General features: G+C 34.0%; 2 protein-coding genes across 2 annotated transcripts; one reads left to right on the forward strand and one right to left on the reverse strand.

Moving 5' to 3' along the window:
* The first annotated feature begins 369 nt into the window (after positions 1 to 369).
* LOC146748268 (uncharacterized) lies at positions 370 to 822 on the forward strand. The gene has a single exon (XM_085505279.1). It carries the CDS (start codon positions 370 to 372, stop codon positions 820 to 822), a length of 453 nt encoding a protein of 150 aa, XP_085361405.1.
* Positions 823 to 6,807: 5,985 nt separating this feature from the next.
* LOC100370031 (uncharacterized) lies at positions 6,808 to 21,849 on the reverse strand. Its single transcript, XM_085506768.1, has 9 exons — positions 21,594 to 21,849; positions 20,294 to 20,365; positions 19,065 to 19,211; positions 15,703 to 15,803; positions 12,204 to 12,444; positions 11,760 to 11,924; positions 11,030 to 11,189; positions 8,156 to 8,316; positions 6,808 to 7,600 (listed from the first exon to the last, which is right to left on the reverse strand). The coding sequence occupies exons 2-9, from the start codon at positions 20,358 to 20,360 to the stop codon at positions 7,449 to 7,451; spliced, it is 1,194 nt and encodes a 397-aa protein (XP_085362894.1). The 5' UTR covers positions 20,361 to 20,365; positions 21,594 to 21,849; the 3' UTR covers positions 6,808 to 7,448.
* Positions 21,850 to 21,961: the final 112 nt, after the last annotated feature.

Raw genomic sequence — 21,961 nt, forward strand, 5'->3', positions numbered from 1 at the left:
GAAGAAATAGAAGATTTAAATCGTCATACCAATTCAAAGGATGCATTATCTGTGAAAAAAAACAGCTGTCTAATTTCATTAAGTCCTTATTTAGACGATCAACAAGTACTGAGAGTAGGTGGACGATTGAAGAGATCTACCATGCCTGACCATGTTAAACATCCCATTATCCTTTCTAAGAAGAATCATGTGTCGTCTATGATTATTGGATGGTGTCATAGAAAGGTGGCTCACCAAGGCAGAGGAATGACCGTGAATAGTCTAAGATCAAGTGGATTTTGGATTCTGAACTGTAGTTCAGCAGTTGCATCGTACATATTCAGATGTGTCCTGTGTTGAAAACTTAGAGGAAAGGCCAACAAACAAAGAATGGCAGATCTTCCCAAGGATCGTTTAGAGCCAGCTCCACCATTCACATACTGTGGAATGGATTGTTTCAGCCCATTCATCATTAAGGAACGTCGCTGTAAAGTGAAACGATATGGTGTAATTTTTACTTGTTTTGCCCTTTGTGCTGTTCACATAGAAACTATAGAAGAAATGTCTACTGATGCATTCATTAATAGCTTATGTTCATTCATTGCTATCAGAGGTCCTGTAAGACATATACAATGTGACAGGGGATCTAACTTCATTGGTGCTAAAAATGAGCTTTATCGTGAAATGCAGGCACTAGATAAAGAAGCAATCCAGGACACATTGCAGAGTGTTCAATGTGAGTTCATATTCAATTCTCCAGCCTCTAGCCACATGGGAGGTGTCTGGGAATGCCAGATTAGGTCAGTAAGGAACGTGCTTGCAGGAATCCTTCGAGCAAGCTAAAGCCAGGCTGAATACTTCGTCTCTCAGAACATTCTTATACGAGTCTATGGCCATTGTCAATAGCCGGCCTTTGACAACAGAGCACTTGAATGATCCTATGGGACCAACTCCACTTTCTCCGTCTTCTACACCGATCTGACGCATATCGCGCTAGGTGTGCCGGGAGTTTGTTCGAAATTCCGAACACTTCGAAGTCAATCGTCGATTGGCACGTACTTTACGGATATATTAAATCGTTTCAGATACCTGTTTACCAAATAATGATAAATGAAACTTAGAAAACTTGTAAGAACAAACTGGGCCCAAATTGCAATAAGTTTACGCTGCTAGAGTCTGGTTCGGATGGAGTTCTACGCGTGATTTTATTGCGCTCAAAGACGTTCTATTTTCGAACTAGTTGAAACCGAAAATAACGCAACTACTTTTGAACTTCAAACACAAATTTGATTATCGTTATTATGTGTTAGTTTCTGTTGTTTCAAAGATTGAATTATGTATGACAATAATATCTCACTCTATAAACAATGTTTCACTAAAATATGTGATTCAAAGGCAACCCAAATTGTAAAAAGCAATATCAAGTTCCGTGTATAAACACTGTTGTAAAGAGGCGGCGGAGCGGAATTTTAGCCAAAATCGGCTAGTAAGGCGTCATATGACACAGGTTTGTGCTGGGACAGCGCTTCCGGTGATGACACAACGAACGAACTATCACTAGTATTGGTGTCACGTGTCATGCTCTGACGACATTTCTGGCCACGCTGTGTGGCGCGGATCGCGTTTCATGTTCTCTGCACGTAATAAGCTCGGTTATTAAGCATCCTTTTTTGGGGATGCCCGGTGGCCGAGGGGAAGACGTGTAGTGGCATGAAGCTAGGCGATTAGGTGCCACGCGAGCGCCGGTTCGAGTCATGCACGCAGTACGTGTTTACTATAATTAGACGTAGTATTTACCTTGCCGTTTATTCGGAGTTATTTGCTTACAAAATCAGTAGTCGCACAGGTATCAAAAACAAGCCGGTAGGCTGGTTGGCGATTCGCTCCGCTCAAAAACAAGCAATGTTTTTGACTGTTTCCATGGTGACATAAACGTGAAGCTAACATCGGTTTATAACTAATACGAAGTTCGCAAACACCATTCTGTCTTTAGAAGTCACTTTAAATAGTTTATTACTAGGACCAGTCCCTCCACTAGTAGAGTGACTGTGCTAGGATGTATTCTGCTGTTACATTTATTATTTCCAACCATTTTGCAATAGGATTTTCTAGAATGAAGCGTTTCCTGTAAATGCTGGAAAGCGAAATAATGAAATGGTAAATATTTACCTAAAGTACAGTGTGTTGACCTTCATAAAAAATATACTTCATAATGCAAAACACTGGTCACGGTGAGTTATTTAAACATACGACTCATAATCGGAAAATATGACCACTGTCCAGAATTTCAGACGAATAATAAGCAACCTAAGAGCATATCAGAAGCATTTACTCTAAAATATAAAAAAGAACTGCAGTCAAAAGTCAAGAATGCCAGCAAATAAAGGACTCTGTCCCACAATCCTTTGTGCGCGTTTTTACGGACACGCGCAAAAACTGTACCACGCTTGTCAAATATACAGTACTACAATCTTGCCACAGATTGTTTAGTAGTGGAGTATTTGGTGACTATTGAATTAGCCAGTGATTCATATTTTATGTGTATTAATTTAATCATCAATTTTCGTGACTGACAGTACTGCCCAAATTTTAGTCAAAAAAAACGCAACTGGTGAAACGGAAGAGGCTCTTTGGCAACGACCGCATAGAGGTCAAAATACGCGTTCTATTTTTACGCGTTAAATTTGGCACTTCCGTTTCGCCCCCTCCGGAATGTTCTACTTTCGCAGCCTAATCGCAGGTTTTTCGAAAAACGTCGAAAAAACACGAGAATTAGTAGAAATGTTCCTGTTTTGGTCGGATTATTGATAGAGAATAATGTCTTTATTACAAAAATGCTGAAAAACCGCGAGTCATTGCTTTAGTTACTTTTTTAATGGCGAAAAACTGCGAACTCGGCAAATTTGGTTGCACAACTTCCCTTTATTATATACACCCAGCGACACCGATGCCAGCTGACTGTGTACAAAACTGGTAGGAGGTAATACATTTGGGACGAAAGTATTCAAAAATCAGTTTTTGGATGTTGCAATGGCAGTAGTGGGCCAGGATTTTTTCCAATTAGTGACGACACGACCTACCTGTGAAGTATGAACAAAACCAACCGAGCCGAAAAAATCACAGAGGAGTTAAAAGCCGTTGCTGGTGAAAAGTTACCCCAACTTTGGGGTCAAATTTCTCGGTAATCAAAACAGATATCAAAAATTCAAATAGTAACTTTTTGCCCACACTCAAGCTGAGTAGAATGAGTTATGTCTGAAGTGTTTTATCCCAAAGTTGTAGGAGATACATTTGGCGTGAAGCTATTCAAAAATCAGTTTTTTTGGCTGTTGCTATGACAACGGTGGGCCAAAAAATTTTCCTAATAACTAGGGTGAAGGTGTGACCTACCTGCCAAGTTTGAAAGAAGTCGGCCAAGCCAAAAAAAATCACAGAAGAAATCATACGTGAAAACACTGGAAATTTACACACACAGACACACAAAACGACAAAAGTGATTATAAGGGCAATCCTAGCGGAGTGGATCGCCAATAAGGGCAATCCTAGCGGAGCAGATCGCCAAAAACGACAAAAGTGATTATAAGGGCAATCCTAGCGAAGCGGATCGCCAATATCATTCATGAAGCAAAACAAAGACGCTGGCGATTGCTAGGTCATGTAATGAGAATGAATAAGACCAGACACATACACACTGCACTCAGATGGGCACCACGAGGAAAAAGAGGTCTAGACCATTGGGCACCTGGCGGAAGACAGTGGAAAAGGAAATGGTAGAAATGGGGAAACCCTGGAACGAGTTTCATTGCTTGCTCAGGATCGTGAAGCCTGGAGGAGTAACTAGTATATTGGTGCCTTATGCTCCAGTGGGAGCGAAGAAGATTAAACGACGACGAGAGAAACAGCGAAAGAGTGGAAAAGGGTCTCAGGTCGGATGTTTCCAATTAAACTTGTTTGGCAAAATATAAAAAAAATGGTGCCGGGCGAAGAAAACTAGGAAAGTTTGTTCTTTTAATGAAGTGGATGTAAATGAGGAAAACAGCGTGATCGAAGGTAAGATGTTACATGTAACATTGTAATAATTAACAACCTTAATAATTGAAATGCATAGTTTTTGGTTTCTATGGAGACATTATATGGATTATTCTCATTCAGTACATGTATTGTATTTTGTCGTTGACAGGTACTAATATTCTGATCAAAAGAAGCAGAGGCGGGCTTTCATTCGACTTAATCAAAACAAGTTTGAAAGAAACCACCATGCCGCCTGACGTCACCAAACACTGAATTGAGAAAGCGATAAGGAAGTGTTGAAGTTAATGTACTAGTATTTAAAGACTTAGCGAAGCGGGAACTCGTCAAAAAGCTTTTTAAAATACAATATAAAAAAGGCGAAGTTATTAGTGGAAAACGGTCTGCCTCAATCCGGAGTTTCGCTAATTCGATTCAGAGGAGCAACAAATTTAATTTAAAAGAAAGAAAAAGCAACGCCGCACAAGACGAGTGCATTTCTAGTTGAACAACGCGGTGTTTTCTATTGAAGTAATGCGCGCCACGTCTGAGTCGAAAAACTGAGGTGCAAGCACAAGAAAGGTGGAAAGATTGAACGCTCTGCAAGATGCAACTTAAAATTCAATATACACGACCCAAGCTGCAACACTGAACGAAAACGAGTACAGAGAACAGCGAAAAATAGCCCCAGCTGAAACAAAATGAGTGAAGGAAGGGTACAAGGAAATAAAAAAATAACCATGGAGCTAAAATAAAATTGACTTCAAAAGATGATGTAATAATAAAAAAGATTGGCAACTATATTCATAATGCATTTCAATCAAGAAATAAAAATGCCATTTGATATGTAACACTTGCTTTTTTTTTTTTTTTTTTTTTTTTAACAACTAACTTTCTTTTTGTAGTAGTAGTTATCACAACTAATCTTTATTGCTATTAACTGATAGAAACATTGTATTTCTAAGGATGCAATAAAGTTATTATTATTATTATTATTAAAATATTATTAAAATATTAATATTATTTTAGCTCCATGCTATAACCAACATACAATGGCGAAATAGTTCGCCGGGAAAGACAAAACGAGACTTGGGATTCAGGAGGGTAGAACTACCGCCCAATAAAAAGTCTTTCTGTAGCGGGGACTTACTCATCAGATTTCCCGCCAACAGAACATAGTATGACGACCATCTTGGATTCTCGAAAGACGCGACACAGGCGACAAATCCACGATACGAAGATAAAAATATTTGTTGCCACACTGGAAAGTACAATAAAGCTCTATGCAGCAGAGTTTGCAGAAAGCAGCCCATCATAAAAACTGGCGTAAGTAGATGTAATAACTAGAATTACCCGGCGGCCATTCAGACCATTTTTTCACAACCCAGGCAAAAGACACTACATCATGCATCATACATGTAGGTTTCTTCGGGTGACCGGCTAGGGTTGCCACTAGAGGGCGCGACTTCTGGAAAAGTTTAACATCATGGAGCTGGGATTTAAATGGTTATTAAACCTATATTTGTGTCAGATTTGGACGATATATCTAAATACATGTAATACAAATAAGTGACAGTATTAATAAAAAATAACCTAAACAGACTGACATACCTGAAGAAACAAATGAATTATCCTAATACTGATGACCAATCTGACTGGTGATTGGTCAGCATGAGAAAATCTACTGAAGGATGTGTTATCTGTTACCTATCCTCCAGATGCCTAGTGGCACATAGGGCCTCCACCGAACGTCTCCATTCTGTCCTATCAGCTGCTGCAACTCTGGCTTCCGCCCATGACTTCCATCCAGCCTTGTTTTTTTCCTTCTCTACAGTGCGTGAATGATGCGTAGGACTGAATTATTATAATGTATAAACATCATGTTTTTGAAATGTTAAATTATAACCTTGTTTAATTACTTCCCTCCTATTATTTTGTTTTTCAATTATCTGAAGGATTTAAATGCACATTACTAAGCTACCTCTTCCCTAACAAATGATTTAACCTTGGAAATTCTCCTTTTATATAAACTAAAAAGCACAGGTAACAATAAAGCATAGCAAACCACATAGGTTAGATACAAAGAAACACACTGGTACAAAAATGACTCAACTCGAAAATGAATAATTCACAACACAGCAACAGTTCATTAGACAGTTCCAGTTTAGGAAGTCCATAGGTAGGTATAGAATAATTCTTATATTATTCTTATATTATTATATAAAGGCTCTTTAATAGTGTAGATTCATATGCATAATCTGTGACACAATAATATGTGATGTAGCGGTAATTTAATTAATTTAAAGCATAGAAGGTATTGCAAATTTTAAAATTACATTATAATAATTTTATCGACATTATTTTTAAATAATAGTCAAATGCTATTCTTAAAACAATATTGATTAAAAAAAAGAAATTATATTTAATATGCTAGATAATAACTTCTGATCCGATAAATTACTCCGTAAAATGACCCTCTGACTCATCATATACAGCCAGATTTGTTATAATCATATGTCACAACAAATGTGCGATGTTGATGATAAGGTTAATTTGGCATTGGTACACATTCACTTTGTCATTCAATGAGCTCCTCGGTTTAACACTCATTTTGATTGCATGGTTACCATCCTTCCAATTGAGCAGCCGAGTTACAACACATGAACTCCCTGATCCAACAATTCTTCCAAAGACATGAAAGTAATACATCCTGTAGTTTTGAACTGTCAATACACCAATCCCTTATGTCATCTAGTGACAAATCACTTAACTGAATTCTATGTGTAAATTCCCAGATATTGTTTTGATCTGTGCTTCACCTTCAATAAAATACATTTTTATTTGCAATATGACTGTATTTGCTCTGTTATTAGCGCAAAAACTTACATAAATTACAGAGGTGTTTCTGTAGTCATAATAATAATTCAGTGTACAACAAATGTTATTTTTGGTCAATATGTGTGCTTCTAATAGTGAAAATACAAGATACCAATAACTACACAAGCGTACAGTGTTCTATATTTGCTTACACACATCAACGTCGCATAATTTTGACCTCACAGAAGCGATTTATTGGAGAAGTGTGCTACGGTAGTAATGTAATTCACCCCGAATCTTCAATATTGGAAACCCTTTCAACAAATTAACAATAAATTTATCATGCAAGAGAAATGTTTCATTTCATAATTAAAATTCACACTGTCTAGTGTGAAGCTTGATTGAGTTGTATTTTATTTTGATGATAATTCAACATCAATATGATGTTTATCAGACTTCATAACTTACATGTATTCACATAATACTAAAATATAATTTGAGAATGTGATCAATATGATCAAAAGCAATTATATACAAATATGCTATCCAGAGGAATTCATAAAAAAAATCACTGTGGTAATTACATACGATTTATCAGAAAATTAAAAAGATTGGCAAAAAACGCCGCTCGAGGATCTTTAATTTTATTCAACAAGAGGCAGACTCATGTTCATATCGCGACAGACTTCTTCTATACAACTGATGAGATTGGTCATATCTTCCGGGTACAGATGACCAATATTTCCAATGCGGAAACAGTCTGCAGTCGTCACTTTACCTGGATATATGACCTGATCTGTTGTGGGCAAAAAATAGTTGAATGAATAAATTCATGCAGATTTCTACAATTTCAGTGACTTGAGAATATACTGCAAAATGTTGTGATTTTATCTTGAATCAGGTATACAAAACAATTGAAATTGAAAGAAATGTTTCTCAGTGTGCCCAATTTTATTGAGAAACCTAGATACCTGTTTTTTTGAAAGATGGTGCAGAGGGGACACCGCTGTTTACATTTTATGCATGCACACAGTGACCAGTTGGTTGTTTGCATACGATATAAAGAATGGTGTTCTCCACTGCTTGTTATTGAATATATACAAGTATGTAATTTGAAAACATTGTCAGAGTTGATTGCATGCTTGAAATGCTGATTTGAGCACAGTATTTTGGTTTAGACATGCTGGTTGGTATAAAAGTAACCAAATGACGTCACAGAGTACCAGCATATTTATATATGAGGAATAAAATCAGAATTTGTTTTCAATGTAAATATAAATTCTTCACTACCATAATTGGGAAATAAAATTAGCAATACAATTATAAATGAAGGCAATCTGAAATGAAATACCTTTATCATTCAGTCTGGCATAGAAGTCTTGAAAGTTAAAATTTGAATTTTTTGGGTAATGATATGATGTGATGATGTATCCTTGATCATTATCATTCACAAGTTCTTTAAATCCAAATTTCTTCATCCCATCTTTCAAGATTGCATTATTCTTTTTATATCTGAAAATATACACAATTTTGGAATCCAGTGAGAACAGCTGCATGTATGTGTCGGTGAGAATAGCATTTAAAAGTGGCACATTCAGCATGATACTTTCAGTGTGAGCACCTTTGAGCATGATGTTTCCTGCTACAATTTTGGTGAAAAATTTTGCCCATTTTTATGCATTTTTATATGATTTCTTTGTTAATTTTGGATCAAATAGACAAGTAATTGACATAAAAATTCAGGTTTATTTTGTGAAAGGTAATAAATGTTGACTTTGGCTTTCAAGGGTTAAATGTTGAACTAGATGCTGGAACATGTTAGATTTCTGAATAAGGCAGACTGGTGATTTGTCTATGGCAATACTGTGTCATTCATTACAAAGTTTTTAAGTTATCAAGTTTAAGAAATATATAAAGATTGAACATGAACAGTCAGAACATGTTTGAGGAATGGCTGAGCTGCATTTATTAAACAAAATGGCCACCAGTCAGCCATTTTGAAACCAATCTATAAAACAAAATGATATGCATCAAAGTCTTATAATGTTCAATGTTTGAACAAAATCTATCCATACACAACCAAGACACGAATGGCAGAATTGTTTGATTTTCATTAATTTCTAAGATTACAATGGCCACCATTTGGCCATATTGTATTGTATCATCAAATGTGCATGTGACATGATGGATATGTGAAAGTGAAAAGTCATAGCATGTCGAAGATATATGGCTGTGGAACCACATACTTTAAAACAAAATAGTCACCAGTCAGTCATTTTAAATCTGTTTTGAAAACAAAATGATATGTGTCAACGTCTGATATTTGTTCTAAATTTGAAATAAATGACAGGAATGCTTAATTTTGATTTTGAGCACAAAAATGGTCGTCATTCAGGCATCTTGAATAGAATTCTGAAACTTTGAATTTTTGTGCAATATTTAAATGTAATTGGACCAGGCATACTAGTATTCAAAACACCGGTGAAAACGGAGACACACCAGTTGGGCTTCATTCAAATGGGGAAGTATAAATACAGTTGTACTTGTAATGGAAAGCATGTAACGTAAAAAGAAATGCAACATTGTAAATGTTTCATTAGCAGATTTTATTGTTCAACTGGACATGAAGAATTTACTAATTTTCATCAGATGGAATGAAAATTACTACTCCCAATTGTTTGATAGGAGCATTTTACCTAAATTTTGCAAATGATGCCGAAGATTGCCAACTTTTTTACCATCTTTTATCACAGCTATTACATTTCTATCATGAAAATTATTCTTCTGTCATGGGAGAAAAAAAAAATTCTTCCTATTTCAAGCCCATCGCGATATACTGAGACACTCCCCAGGACATTCCAACCGCTGGAACTTGCTGAATGGTAACTTTCACCATGATTGATGAGCGTCTAGTCTGATAAGAAAGTTTCTTTATTCTGATTAGACATAAATAAAAAGTGTCAAGCTGATTGACAGTGAAATTCATAAATTAAATGTGCTAAGTCCAAATTGTGTGTGCCGACATCTACAAACTTCAGGACGAAGCTGTAGAGATTTTGACGCCGTGACGCTGACTTGGACTTTAAGGATTTTGACTTTGAGTTTTTTCAAACAATTATGAACTTTCGTAATTTTTTACTGTGTAAATTATTATTGATCTTGTATGACTGTTTATTTGATATTTGTCAAACCGGTATTTGTTAGCTCATTTTGAGTTCACGCACAGTGTTTGTCGGTGGGTAAATTCTAATTCAAATGATTCCTCACTGTTGATTAAATTATTTTTGTTATGCTTCTAATGTTACATATTGTTCATTTATTTCCTTTGTATGTTTTCATTTGCCATTCTATTCCCTGCCGCAGTTAGATCTGTGTGTTGTCAAATCTCATGAAATTTTGTTTTTTTGCAGGGGTTGTCTGGGCATATGCCCACCCCTATTTTTTGTCCATTTTCCATTTTCAGGACCCTGGGTGCTTACGCGGATAAATAAAGTATGCTCTATTTATAAATCATGTTTTAATCATATCCATTCAGGAATGGTAGACATGCACAGTGCACAATAAGAATGGCCACCATGTCAGTCTTCTTGATGTACCAATGAAAGTTTAAAGTGTGACCTGTCAAGATATGACATTAGAACGATTGGAAACAAAATGTCCAATATTCAGTCCTTTTAAATCAGATCCTTTTAAGATAATCATGTGCATCATGCTCTACTTGTGTAAAACACTGCAAAACTAAAATCTAGTTCAGGAATGATTAAATGCTGGATTTTAGGGCATTTTTAGCACACAATGGGCCACCAGTCGCCCAACTTGAATTGAATTGCTAAACGATGATATACATGAATATCATGTTTGTGTGAAGTTTGAACATGATTGGAATAGGCATGTCTGAAATAAGGATCTAGAACTACATTTTTGAAAAACCAAACGTCCACCCACAGCCAGACAATTTGAATCAGATTGGTAAAACAAAAAGATGTGCATCAATGTCCCACAATGTGACCAAGTGTGACTGAAATCTGTCCACACATACCCGACACAAAGTTCTGAATTGGCTGAAATTCTTGATTTTGGCACATTTTTAGCTTACATGTACATTGCAGATGTGGAGAAAGAACTCTATCTAGATGCTTAGTTTGTGCATTACTACTGAGACCATGCAAGCATTCAGGTATTATTACAATGACAAGGATTTAGCGCTCTTTTCTATCTAACCCACCTGTTGGCTCTTCCTACTACTCCACCCTCTTCTTCATGTTCAATCAGCGCCTGTTTGAAAGCTAGCATGGTATGAGTTGGCGGAGTAAAACGAAACTGTCCATTGTTTGACAAACCCTCATACTGTCCAACCAAGTCCAGACTCATACTTCTTGCTCTACCTGATAAAAACAATTTTTTTCTTCAATAATACTAATAAAGTTAACTATTTCAAATTGCCTATCGATTTTGTTAAAAAAAAGCAAACAGAATTCTATAAACATCAAAATACAGAAAATCCAGCTAAACACAGCTAAACACATGCAGAGATCCCTTATGTTATGTATGTTTATCTTCACCATTGCAGGTATACACCATGCTTAAAGCTGATGAGTCGCAACCTGCACATGCAGCAGACGACCATACTGCTTACCCATGAGCCTTTGCATTTTTAGTGTGCGATGTTATCATTGATTAGGGCTCTATGTGCAGGTGATGATCCCTCATAAGCTGGAGTTGCCTTTTCATAAAAGCTTTTAAAGTGGGTTTTATTGTCATCAATAATTTTATCTATGAGTATTTACATGTACCAATGTTTAATACGAATATGATGAGACATATTCAGGCAAATTAATTACTCAGCATAAATGGTGGTCAAGAAGGCAAGCTAAAGTAGCTCAAATGAAGCTGAAGCCAGTTAAATGTTAGCTCAGTCTGTATTCTATGTAGTAACAATCAGAATGTTTACGTACCTTTGCATTGCAGCAAACTCTCCTTATGTGCAATGGCATAAGAAAAACCAGGGACACCTTCAAGACATTTATTAGCAGAACTGACAAGAAAATGTACGTTACTGTCTTCAAGATCCAATGGTACTGCACCAAAACTACTCATAGCATCTACGAAATAATATGCATCTGAAATGACAGATGGGAGTATGGCAAACGAAAAAAACAAATTAGTTGGAGTCCCATTGATAAAAGTAGACTATTTGAAAAGAAAACGTTGGACACATGAATAGTAGCACTAGCCATTTAATAGTGAATCTGCACTTCAACTGGTTTCTCCATCTGTGCTCTGATTGGCACCTCAATATCCAATTTATCTCAAATGTACCTTTGTTTACAATCAGATAAACCATATACCAACAGTTATTCTGAAATTTACAACTGACTTTTGTCCCAATTTACACATACCTGGGATATATTTCTTAACCAGTGCCCCAATCTTAGATACAGGATTGAAAACGCCCGCACTGGTTTCGCAATGTACAATGGACACATTGGTATAGAGAGAATCCTTGAGAAGGTGGTCTTTAACCACACCAACATCAATAGATTTGTCTTCATCAAAACTCAACACTGTGTTTTCCACACCCAATACTTTCAAAATCTGTCCAATCCTTTTACCGTAGGCACCATTCTCTAATACAAGTACCTGTTGAATTATTGACAATTACCGGTATTATTACACTGAAGTAAGAATTAAGGTCCAACCCTTAATCTTTTCACCATCATTTCTCCCTTTTTATCACAAATTTTATAGTCTGCATTTTCCTTCAGAAGATTTACACAAAAATAGCCAATTTCTTTCAGTAAAAACTGAAAATTAACTAAAATTTTGTCTGTTGCAACATGTTTTTTTTAGTTTTACACAGATATGTAGAAATTTGTCATTTACAAAAAAGAAAGCAGTATTATTCTGAACAGTAAAGATACTCACTTTTAAAGATATGTAATCTACTTTGTAAACCTTCCAGCATTATAGAATATTTTTTAATATGCTGCTTTTAAAAATAAAAAAATTTAAAAGCTAAAAAAATAGGTACAAACGCATCTCCAATAAAAGCGCACAGACATGAAAAACACTGAGTTTGACTTTTAAAAATCTCTGAACATTGTCATGATCAATCGTTAATGTATGTAAAATTTCATGTCACTAGTTGGATGGCATGTTCCATGTTCATAGGGGGAATACACTGCAAAGAGAACCGATAAGAGACTTGCAATACACATCTTTTGAATGCAACTGCTGACCAAAGACAAACTTATTACACAAAATTACATCCAAATTTAAAAGGATTTGAGGGACTGCGATATGTCACATCAAATAATTATCTACAAATTTACATACTGTATATTAAATCAATTAGTTTGTATTTTTAAATAATTCATGCTAAAATACTTACTATGATAATTGGGCAATTTAAGCGTATAAAATATGAATACCAACACTGCAATACTCCATTCTTCTAAAATTAAGTCAATATACAGGGAGGTTCCATAGAGGCAATTAAGTATGTTTTGCATGTAAATGGCATGCTCAGTGATAATGTGGATTTTATCTTACTTTCATTTTATTTTATTATGAAGTTTTCTAATAGAAGTACAACCTTTTGAAGAACATATGGTAATTTTCCCCGCCAAAATGCTGATGGTTATATTTTGCACAATTTTATGTATTTTTACCCCCGCCAAGGAGGTTACATATTCGGTAGTGTTGGTTTGTCTGTCTGTCCACAGGATAACTCAACAAGCAGCCTCTCGGCTGAGATAGCTCCGCTGTTAGCAATGCACATCACAATTAAAGAACAGAAGATATCATTAGAAAATGAACAATATGTATAGTATCAAAGCAATCAGACTTGCGGTTTTCAACAATATTGGAAAATATTACTTTTTACCAAAAATGACAAAAATATTCACCAAAATTAGAGAATTAATAATATCATTACAAAATAAACAAATCTGAGGGAGGTCCACATGTAGTACCTATATATGTAATATCAAAACAGTTGAACCTGCGGTTTTCAACAAGAAGTCGTAAATATCACTTTTTCCCAAACATTACAAAAATATTCATCAAAATTAGAAAATTGAAGATATCATCATGAAATGAACAAATCTGAGTTAGAACCACATGTAGTACCTATATATGTAATATCAAAGCAATTGGACCTGCGGTTTTCAACAAGAAGTTGTAAATATCACTTTTTCCCAAAAATTACAAAAATATTCATCAGAATTAGAAAATTGAAGATATCATTATGAAATGAACAAATCTGAGTTAGAACCACATGTAGTACCTATATATGTAATATCAAAGCAATTGGACTTGAGGTTTTTAACAAGAAGTCGAAAATAGCACTTTTTACCAAAAATGACAAAAATATTCACCAAAATTAGAGAATTAAAGATATCATTACAAAATGAACAAATCTGAGAGAGGTCCACATGTAGTACCTATATATGTAATATCAAAGTAATCGGACTTGAGGTTTTTTACAAGGAGTCGAAAATATCACTTTTACCAAAAATGACAAAAATATTCACCAAAAATAGAGAATTTGAGATTTTGACATGAAATGAACAAATCTGAGAAAGAACCATCCAAGGTACTTGCATATCAAATTTGAAAACATTCTGACTTGCGGTTTCGAAGAAGAAGTTGAAATTGTAAAGTTGACGCCGGCGACGACAACGACGGACAATCAGTAATATGAACAGCTCCGCTGTTCGACAGGGGAGCTAAAAAGTGAAAATAAAATTTCTAGGAGAGATTACCTCTGATACAAGCACAAAACCATTAATATTTTCAACAGATATGGATATGGTTACCATGCAAACAACAATTTTGGGAATGATTTTTCATTTATAACTCAAAGGGTTATGGATAGATTCTCATAAAAATTCTAGGAGAGGTTGTTCTTGATACAAGCATAAACCCCTTAAATTGTGGTACAGATATGTGTATGGTTACCATAGAAGCAGCAATTTTGGGAATGATTCACATAAAATTATCAGCAGGGGTGTCATGAACACTTGTAGTAATGACTCATAAATAATTCATCACTTGGTAATGGGAATTTTGAAATTTTTTTTCATCTGTAACTCAAAAACAAAGATGGAATCTAATGAAATTGTTAATGATAACATTTCGGTAGAGATGTAGATCTAGTTGCCATGGAAACAACAATTTCGGGAATGATTTTCATATAACAAACAATTATTAATGGATTTTCATAAAAATTCCATTGACCCAAATTTACATTAATTTCCATTGGTTGTGACTAAATGTTTTGAAAAATATGTAGAAAATTATATAGGTTTAGTTTGTAAATGGGTTATGTCTAAAATAAAAAGTTATCCTCAAAATGCACTGTGAATTTCTTCATAAACAACATTTAAGAAAAGCAGATAAATGCATACAAAATTCTAGCAGAAAAATAAATAAATTGAAAAATGATAACAATTTTATATTTTAATTGATTTTTGTACAAAATAACACATACTTTTTTTATGTCGGAAAGCTATGGATTATGTTATTTAGGTATATACATTTCCTAACAAAAAAAGTGTATTAACAAATTTGGTGCAAGTAACACTAAACTTACTATAAGTAATTTTCAAAACTACTGGTAGCGTACAAATATTGCATGCTGATAATATTTCTATTTCTATACCTCATATAATCAATATACCGGTAGTTGTAATGAAACATTTGTCAGTTCAGCCCCGAAACAGACTTATAAATCATTTTTTTAATTTTTGTTTAAAAATACACCTCTCTTTCTTATACTGTAATGGTTTGAATGAATTGTATATTTTTATGTACGAATGAATAAAACTAACTGTAATAATTATTTAAACAGTAATGAATGTACTAGTATTGTAAGCTATAATGAGTATTAAGTACTTTTCCATTAGTTCTTGGTACAGTAGTAGTAAGCACTGCTTCAACTGCAAATGTGCCGCTTCCCTGCATTGGAACGCATGTAAAGCTATGAGATGAGACACCTGAAAGAGTTGAGACCAAGTCACCAAGTGTATGCAAGCAACATTAGCTAGCAGGTAAGTTAAAATCATGCTGTGTATAAAATATATAAACACATGAGGTGTTACCGATATTATCCATGTGCAACTACACAATCAGTAAGTATATACCAAATTTCAAATGATTTGAGCAATTACCGAGAAGTATAATTTAAATTGAAAAATTATTGTGCCATTCAATTATTAATTATTAATACTGTAAAATGACTAATTTTCACTGGGTTTAAATTTCACTGATTTACCATTTCAGGCATATTCAGTGGATTTTAAATTCACGGTTTTATCATTTAGATAATGTGTTCTATGCTAAATTTTACATATTCACTGGGTTTTAATTTAGCGTATTTTCCAGTCAGCGAAATAAGCTAAATTAAAACCCAGTGAATAATTAACTCTTTTACAGTATTAGATATTTAGGTACATAAGCAGAATGTATGTGTACCAGTTTCAACCAATGTGATCACACTTATTGTTAGGATACAAACAAAGCAAGCTGAAAGTAACTTAATTAGTATGCAACTTAGTTAATTAAATTGTACAGGTTTATATACTTGTGATCATCAAATATAATACGTGTATCAAATTTTATTTCAATCAAACTAGATGCACTTAAGCATACAGTTGGAACTCAATTTCATTTTATAAATTACAGAAGTAAAATATCCATACAATGGAAACTTGGTAATTACAAGTATTAAAGTTTGATAGATACCCACCAACCTCAAATATTAAACCTCCAAATTTTGATAATTTTAGTCATACTTACATTTATATTTTTTGCCAATTAAAAAAATCAATTAAAACAACTTTCACCATCCCAAATTTGAAATAATTACCAAAACATTTCTTTTTTCATACAATTAGCTATTACATGCCTATGAGCTAATACATCAACATTAACACCCCACTCCCTCAGTAATTCAAATTAATTTTTCTGCCAAGTTTTCCAAAAAAAACAAGAATTTACGTAACCACAATGGAGAATGACCAGACAGGGCCAACACAATTGCACATTCTATCTGTACATAACACATAGCACTACATATGGTACATGTATGACAGGAAGTTATTTTGTAGGTTTTACCAGGGGGTATTGGCAGTTTTCAGTTATACTCCACTGTTATCATAGCTTTAATACTTCAATAGTTCAGTTCCCCACTATTTGGACTTAACACAAACAATTGAGAGCCTAAAAACAAAACAACAGATGCCAAGATGGAGTCACCAAGGTATTAAATCACCATGCTCAAATATATTCAGAACAGAGTTCTTGCATACTGAGCCCCCACATTTCATCATCTGAGCAACTTTAAATTTGCTTGAAGAAATACTTGCTATAGATGAAGAAAATTTGTTTTATATTTAATTATTACTACCACACCATTCGCATTTATTCTTGTCACATGTCACAAAATAATCCTTCTTAAACACTTTGATCAAAACCTGTAGCACAATCAAAATTACTGTAGAATCATGATCTTTTGCGATTTTCCTTGTAGTACAATTTCACAGGTTTTTTATTCACAATTTCCCACCAGAACAAAATCAAAACTGAGAATGAGTGTCTCGCGTATAAATTCTAGTCCTATTATGCTGACTGGACATGTGTATCTCACAACGGAAGTGTCTATTAGATTGAGACAGTAGAGCTGCTAATTAGAGCTTGTTGTTTGCTGGTTATGTCATTATAATGTACGAACAAGAATACTGCTCAAGATGTGGACACAAAAAGTTTTCTAAAGCATTACTGATTTATACATGCATATTATAGTGATCAAGCACACAAGGCAAAATATGTTAATTGAAAATAAAATCATAATAACTGCTAAACTACAAATAACACATGATTGATTATATGAAGGAAGAGTATAAAACCAAATGAAGCTTTGAAAGATCTCCCATATGCTGTGGATATTAATAGTTTGCCGTCTGTGAAGTGTCCAGATTACCTATGTTTCAAGCTTCACTTATATACCGGTATGTTAAGGGTTTTTTGAGATATTTGTGGAACTGCTAATACAGGTATATGTAAAATAGGTTATTAATATTCACAGATTATATCCTAAACCAAACATGCCTGTGGATTTCTCTGGAGAATCTATATGTACTATGTTTTTCATAGAATGAGTGACTGGCTCTTGAGATATGTACCGACAAGGTAACTGCTAAGACTGCCACTGTGTGCTTTGCATACATGAGTCAAAAACACACAAAGAAGATATGTGAAAGCAAAAATTACTTTTTACTTGTGTATAAAAATAATTAAAGAAAGCTTAGAAAGAACTCCTGTGTGCTGAAGGTATTGGAGGCATGAAGTTAGCACCCACGCTTATGTTAGAGCAAATACAACATTTAAAAATATAACTGCAAGCAATGATCTGGGGGGTTCTAAGTAGCTATGGTTTAACAATTATAAATATTTAATGAAATAATGACCATATATGATGACTTGATATTTTGGTCGTATATCTTGACAGACAAAATTATAGCACAAGTTGCATGTTCCTAACAGCAACAGTATTTATATCACATTGATTTCAACCCCTAACGAATCAGCTTTGCCCATTATCCCAGGGCATCTATGTATCACTTTTCACCAATGTTGAATGATACTTGAAAAACAAATGAAAATGCCAATGTACCAAGTTGAAACGTTAAGATTAGTACCTGAAACATCAGCAGAAAAGCTGAACATTTACTAATTATACAAATTAGGTAATTAATATGCACGAATATTAATCCAACACTTATCAGGAATGTGCATTGTGTGCATTGTCCTATGACATCTACAGTGTATGTACCAAGTTTCATTTACTAATCATTATGCAAATAAGGTAATTATTATGCACAGATTTTTAATCAAAACTAATCAGGTCTGTAAATAGTCATAGAGCATTTATGTACCAAGTTTCAGTTTGAGATATCAGTGGAACACATACACATGCACATGCACATGCACACACACATACATACATACACACACATACAGACAGGCTAACTGCAAAGACTCCCATTGTGTGCTTTGCACACAAGAGTCAAAAACATTGCAATTGTTGTATATATTTTTGGAGACAACTGAATGCATCAAATATTTGCATAGGCTAATCAGAGTTATCATATAAGGTTGATGTCGGCTCTATGTACCAGGTCATGTAATCATGCAAAACACCAAAATAGCAACAACAACATTCATAATTTGTAATTGAAATTATTGATCTCACTTACCTGCAATGTCAAGTAATTTTTGTCTTATGAAACTAACTGTATTTATAAATTCTGTATCTCTGGAACCCAGATCTTTTAGCAATGCTTGGCGTGTAGTGAGGCTTACACCAAGAGGGCCAGGTGTGAACAGTTTCTTGTTTCCTAATGCTACAATGAAATATAAAATGTGTGTTAAAACAAAGACACTAGTGTCTTTGGTTAAAATGAGTCATTACTGCAAAATCTTTAGTAGTATAATTTGATCCCTCTTCATATTTTCACAAATATATATGTTGAAACATTTTGAAACAGATATTGTATTTGCTTTATTAGAAGCGCATTCCCAATAGAAGCACATATGAACCAGACATTGCATGTGTCATATACTGAATCATTAAAATATGACTTGTTTTTTCCCATAGAAACACACCTTTTTGAAACAGATACTGTATTTGCTTTATTAGAAGCGCATTCCCAATAGAAGCACATATGAACCAGACATTGCATGTGTCATATACTGAATCATTAAAATATGACTTGTTTTTTCCCATAGAAACACACCTTTAAATGTACATAAGCATTAATAAAAGAGCAAATACGGTATTATTCTTATAATGCTAAGACAACATAATCAACTTGCAATACATGCCTCCCTGTCATTTACGTATGCACACACACAACTAATATGTAGTAACTTTAATTCAGGATAGGGTTTGGTCAACAAGGTCTTTAGAATGTTTGAAACAAAAAATTGTAGATTAATTTATTACCGGTATTGTTACTTTAATACCTCAATTTGACATTTTATTTTAGTTTTCAATTTTCAAACTGACATTATGTTTGTCCAATTACTGTGAACGAAAAAAAACAAGCCAACCAGCAGTATTGCAATATAGCTCACTGTTTTGCCAACAAAATTTATTTAAGCAAAAGAAACACTGGAATTTTAATTATTTTTTCAAACAAATTTGATGGGATCCATTTTTTGCATTCATATAGTAAATCAACCAATGATTGAAGAAACCTTGCAAAGACTCATGACTTTGAAGAATCATTGTTGAATGATTATTTCCAAAAATAAATAAATATTAATGACAAATATAAGAACTTATGAAATGATAAAACATAATTGGTATGAACAAAATTCTACTATTTCACTCTAGACTCAGAAATAATTCATCACTGCTAATACCAGTGTATAAGGCAATTAATCAGAAAAAAACAATTAAAAACATAATAAAAGTCCTTACAATTTGGTGAAAGATGGTTCTGCTCACACGATCCAATAGTACTATTTGAATTGTCCATATGCAGCATATTGACTGAAAAATAAAAATAGAGTGAGTTTTAGAAATATATATATTGATATATATACATACATGTATTTAAAGTGAGATATGCCTAGTTGATTTTTGACTCCCTAGCTCTATTGAGATTACCAATTTGGTAATTCTACCTTTTCTTCTAATTTTAAATGCAGTATGATATTGATATGGATTAATTTGTTTCTTCCAGGTGAACCTGCCGACAGAACTTCAGGGTGAATCTGTATTATACAAATAGCATTTGCTTTTGATGTTTTTGTACCTGGAATAGGTTGTTTGTGTTTAAACACATTTAGAAACTTTTTTGAAAAGTCATGAGTACCCATGATCAAATTCAAGTGCCTGATAGGCTGCCTGTTTTTAAAGCTGGTAGTCCCTTGGTTGTATTAGGTAGCCCATCAGGTTTGGTAGGCACATTTTTTTATTCAATATGAAATATGGTTGGGGAAAAAACGGCAGAAAACATGCAAAAATGGGAATTCAGAATAAAGATTCAATAAATAGCATTCTTCTGAATTTCCCAATAATTGGAGGTAAACATAAGTACCGGTACCCATCTTATAACTATAGTTACAATCCCAAATGAAATTTTGAAAAACCTTTTAAACATAGAACCCAATGATAAATGGCTCAACTTTTTGTGTGTGCTATACGTAATTTGGTGACCATACCTTTTATTTTACAATTTAAACCATATGGTAAAAGTCAAGGAGATCTCTGGCAACAAGTTTTACACCACCAGACTTTCTCATCAAAATTTTTCTGCACTTTTTTTCTAATATTCTTCAATATTTCTGGCTATGAACCCTAATTTTGCCAACAGACAAAATTTGAGTCACATTTCAGTTTTTACTATTTCCCCCCCAATCTATAATCTAAAGGAAAGTGCATAAAAAAGGACTATACTGTGAATTTTTGATGAAAAGAGGGAACTGGTGGTGAAAAGGTTAATGGTAGCCAAATATGGATATGAATATATGAAACGAATATTTGTGAATATAATGTGTAACAGAATGTACTATTCAAAAAACATTAGCAAATCAAATTTGAAGAATCAATCAAAGGAGATTCTGTATTTTTGTAAGATGATGATACAAATTGGACAATAAAGTTAATTGATTTAATTACAACAAAGCAATGTAATTTTTTTTCAGTTGGCAGGTCAATCAAAATGAGTTGGCGTGGCGGTGGTATACGATCAATTTGTAAAATATAGGTGATTTACCTGTGAGTATTTGGTGTGACTTCTTCCAGTTACATGGACCAGTTGTCGTTCGTGATGTTTGCAGACGACGTCGAACAAGGCCGGGTTTTCACAGCACGAAACAGGTAAAATCACATAAAAAAATGAACGTGTGTGATGTACGGATAAGGTAGCTATTTAGGTCACACACATATAACGAGAATTATATCTCACAATCTGCCAATCTTTTTGGTCAAATACATGTCAAAGTCGCACGTCAACACCAACTTCATCCTCTTCCCCGAGCTAAATAATTTACCAATTTACTATAACGGATATATTACTCAACCTCACTGCTATCTGTAATTTTACAATTAAATTTCGTAATAACAATAAATAATAGATAATAA

The sequence above is a fragment of the Saccoglossus kowalevskii genome, chromosome 2, assembly GCF_978046115.1.
Source record: "Saccoglossus kowalevskii chromosome 2, keSacKowa6.1, whole genome shotgun sequence".
Classification (NCBI taxonomy): Eukaryota; Metazoa; Hemichordata; class Enteropneusta; family Harrimaniidae; genus Saccoglossus; species Saccoglossus kowalevskii.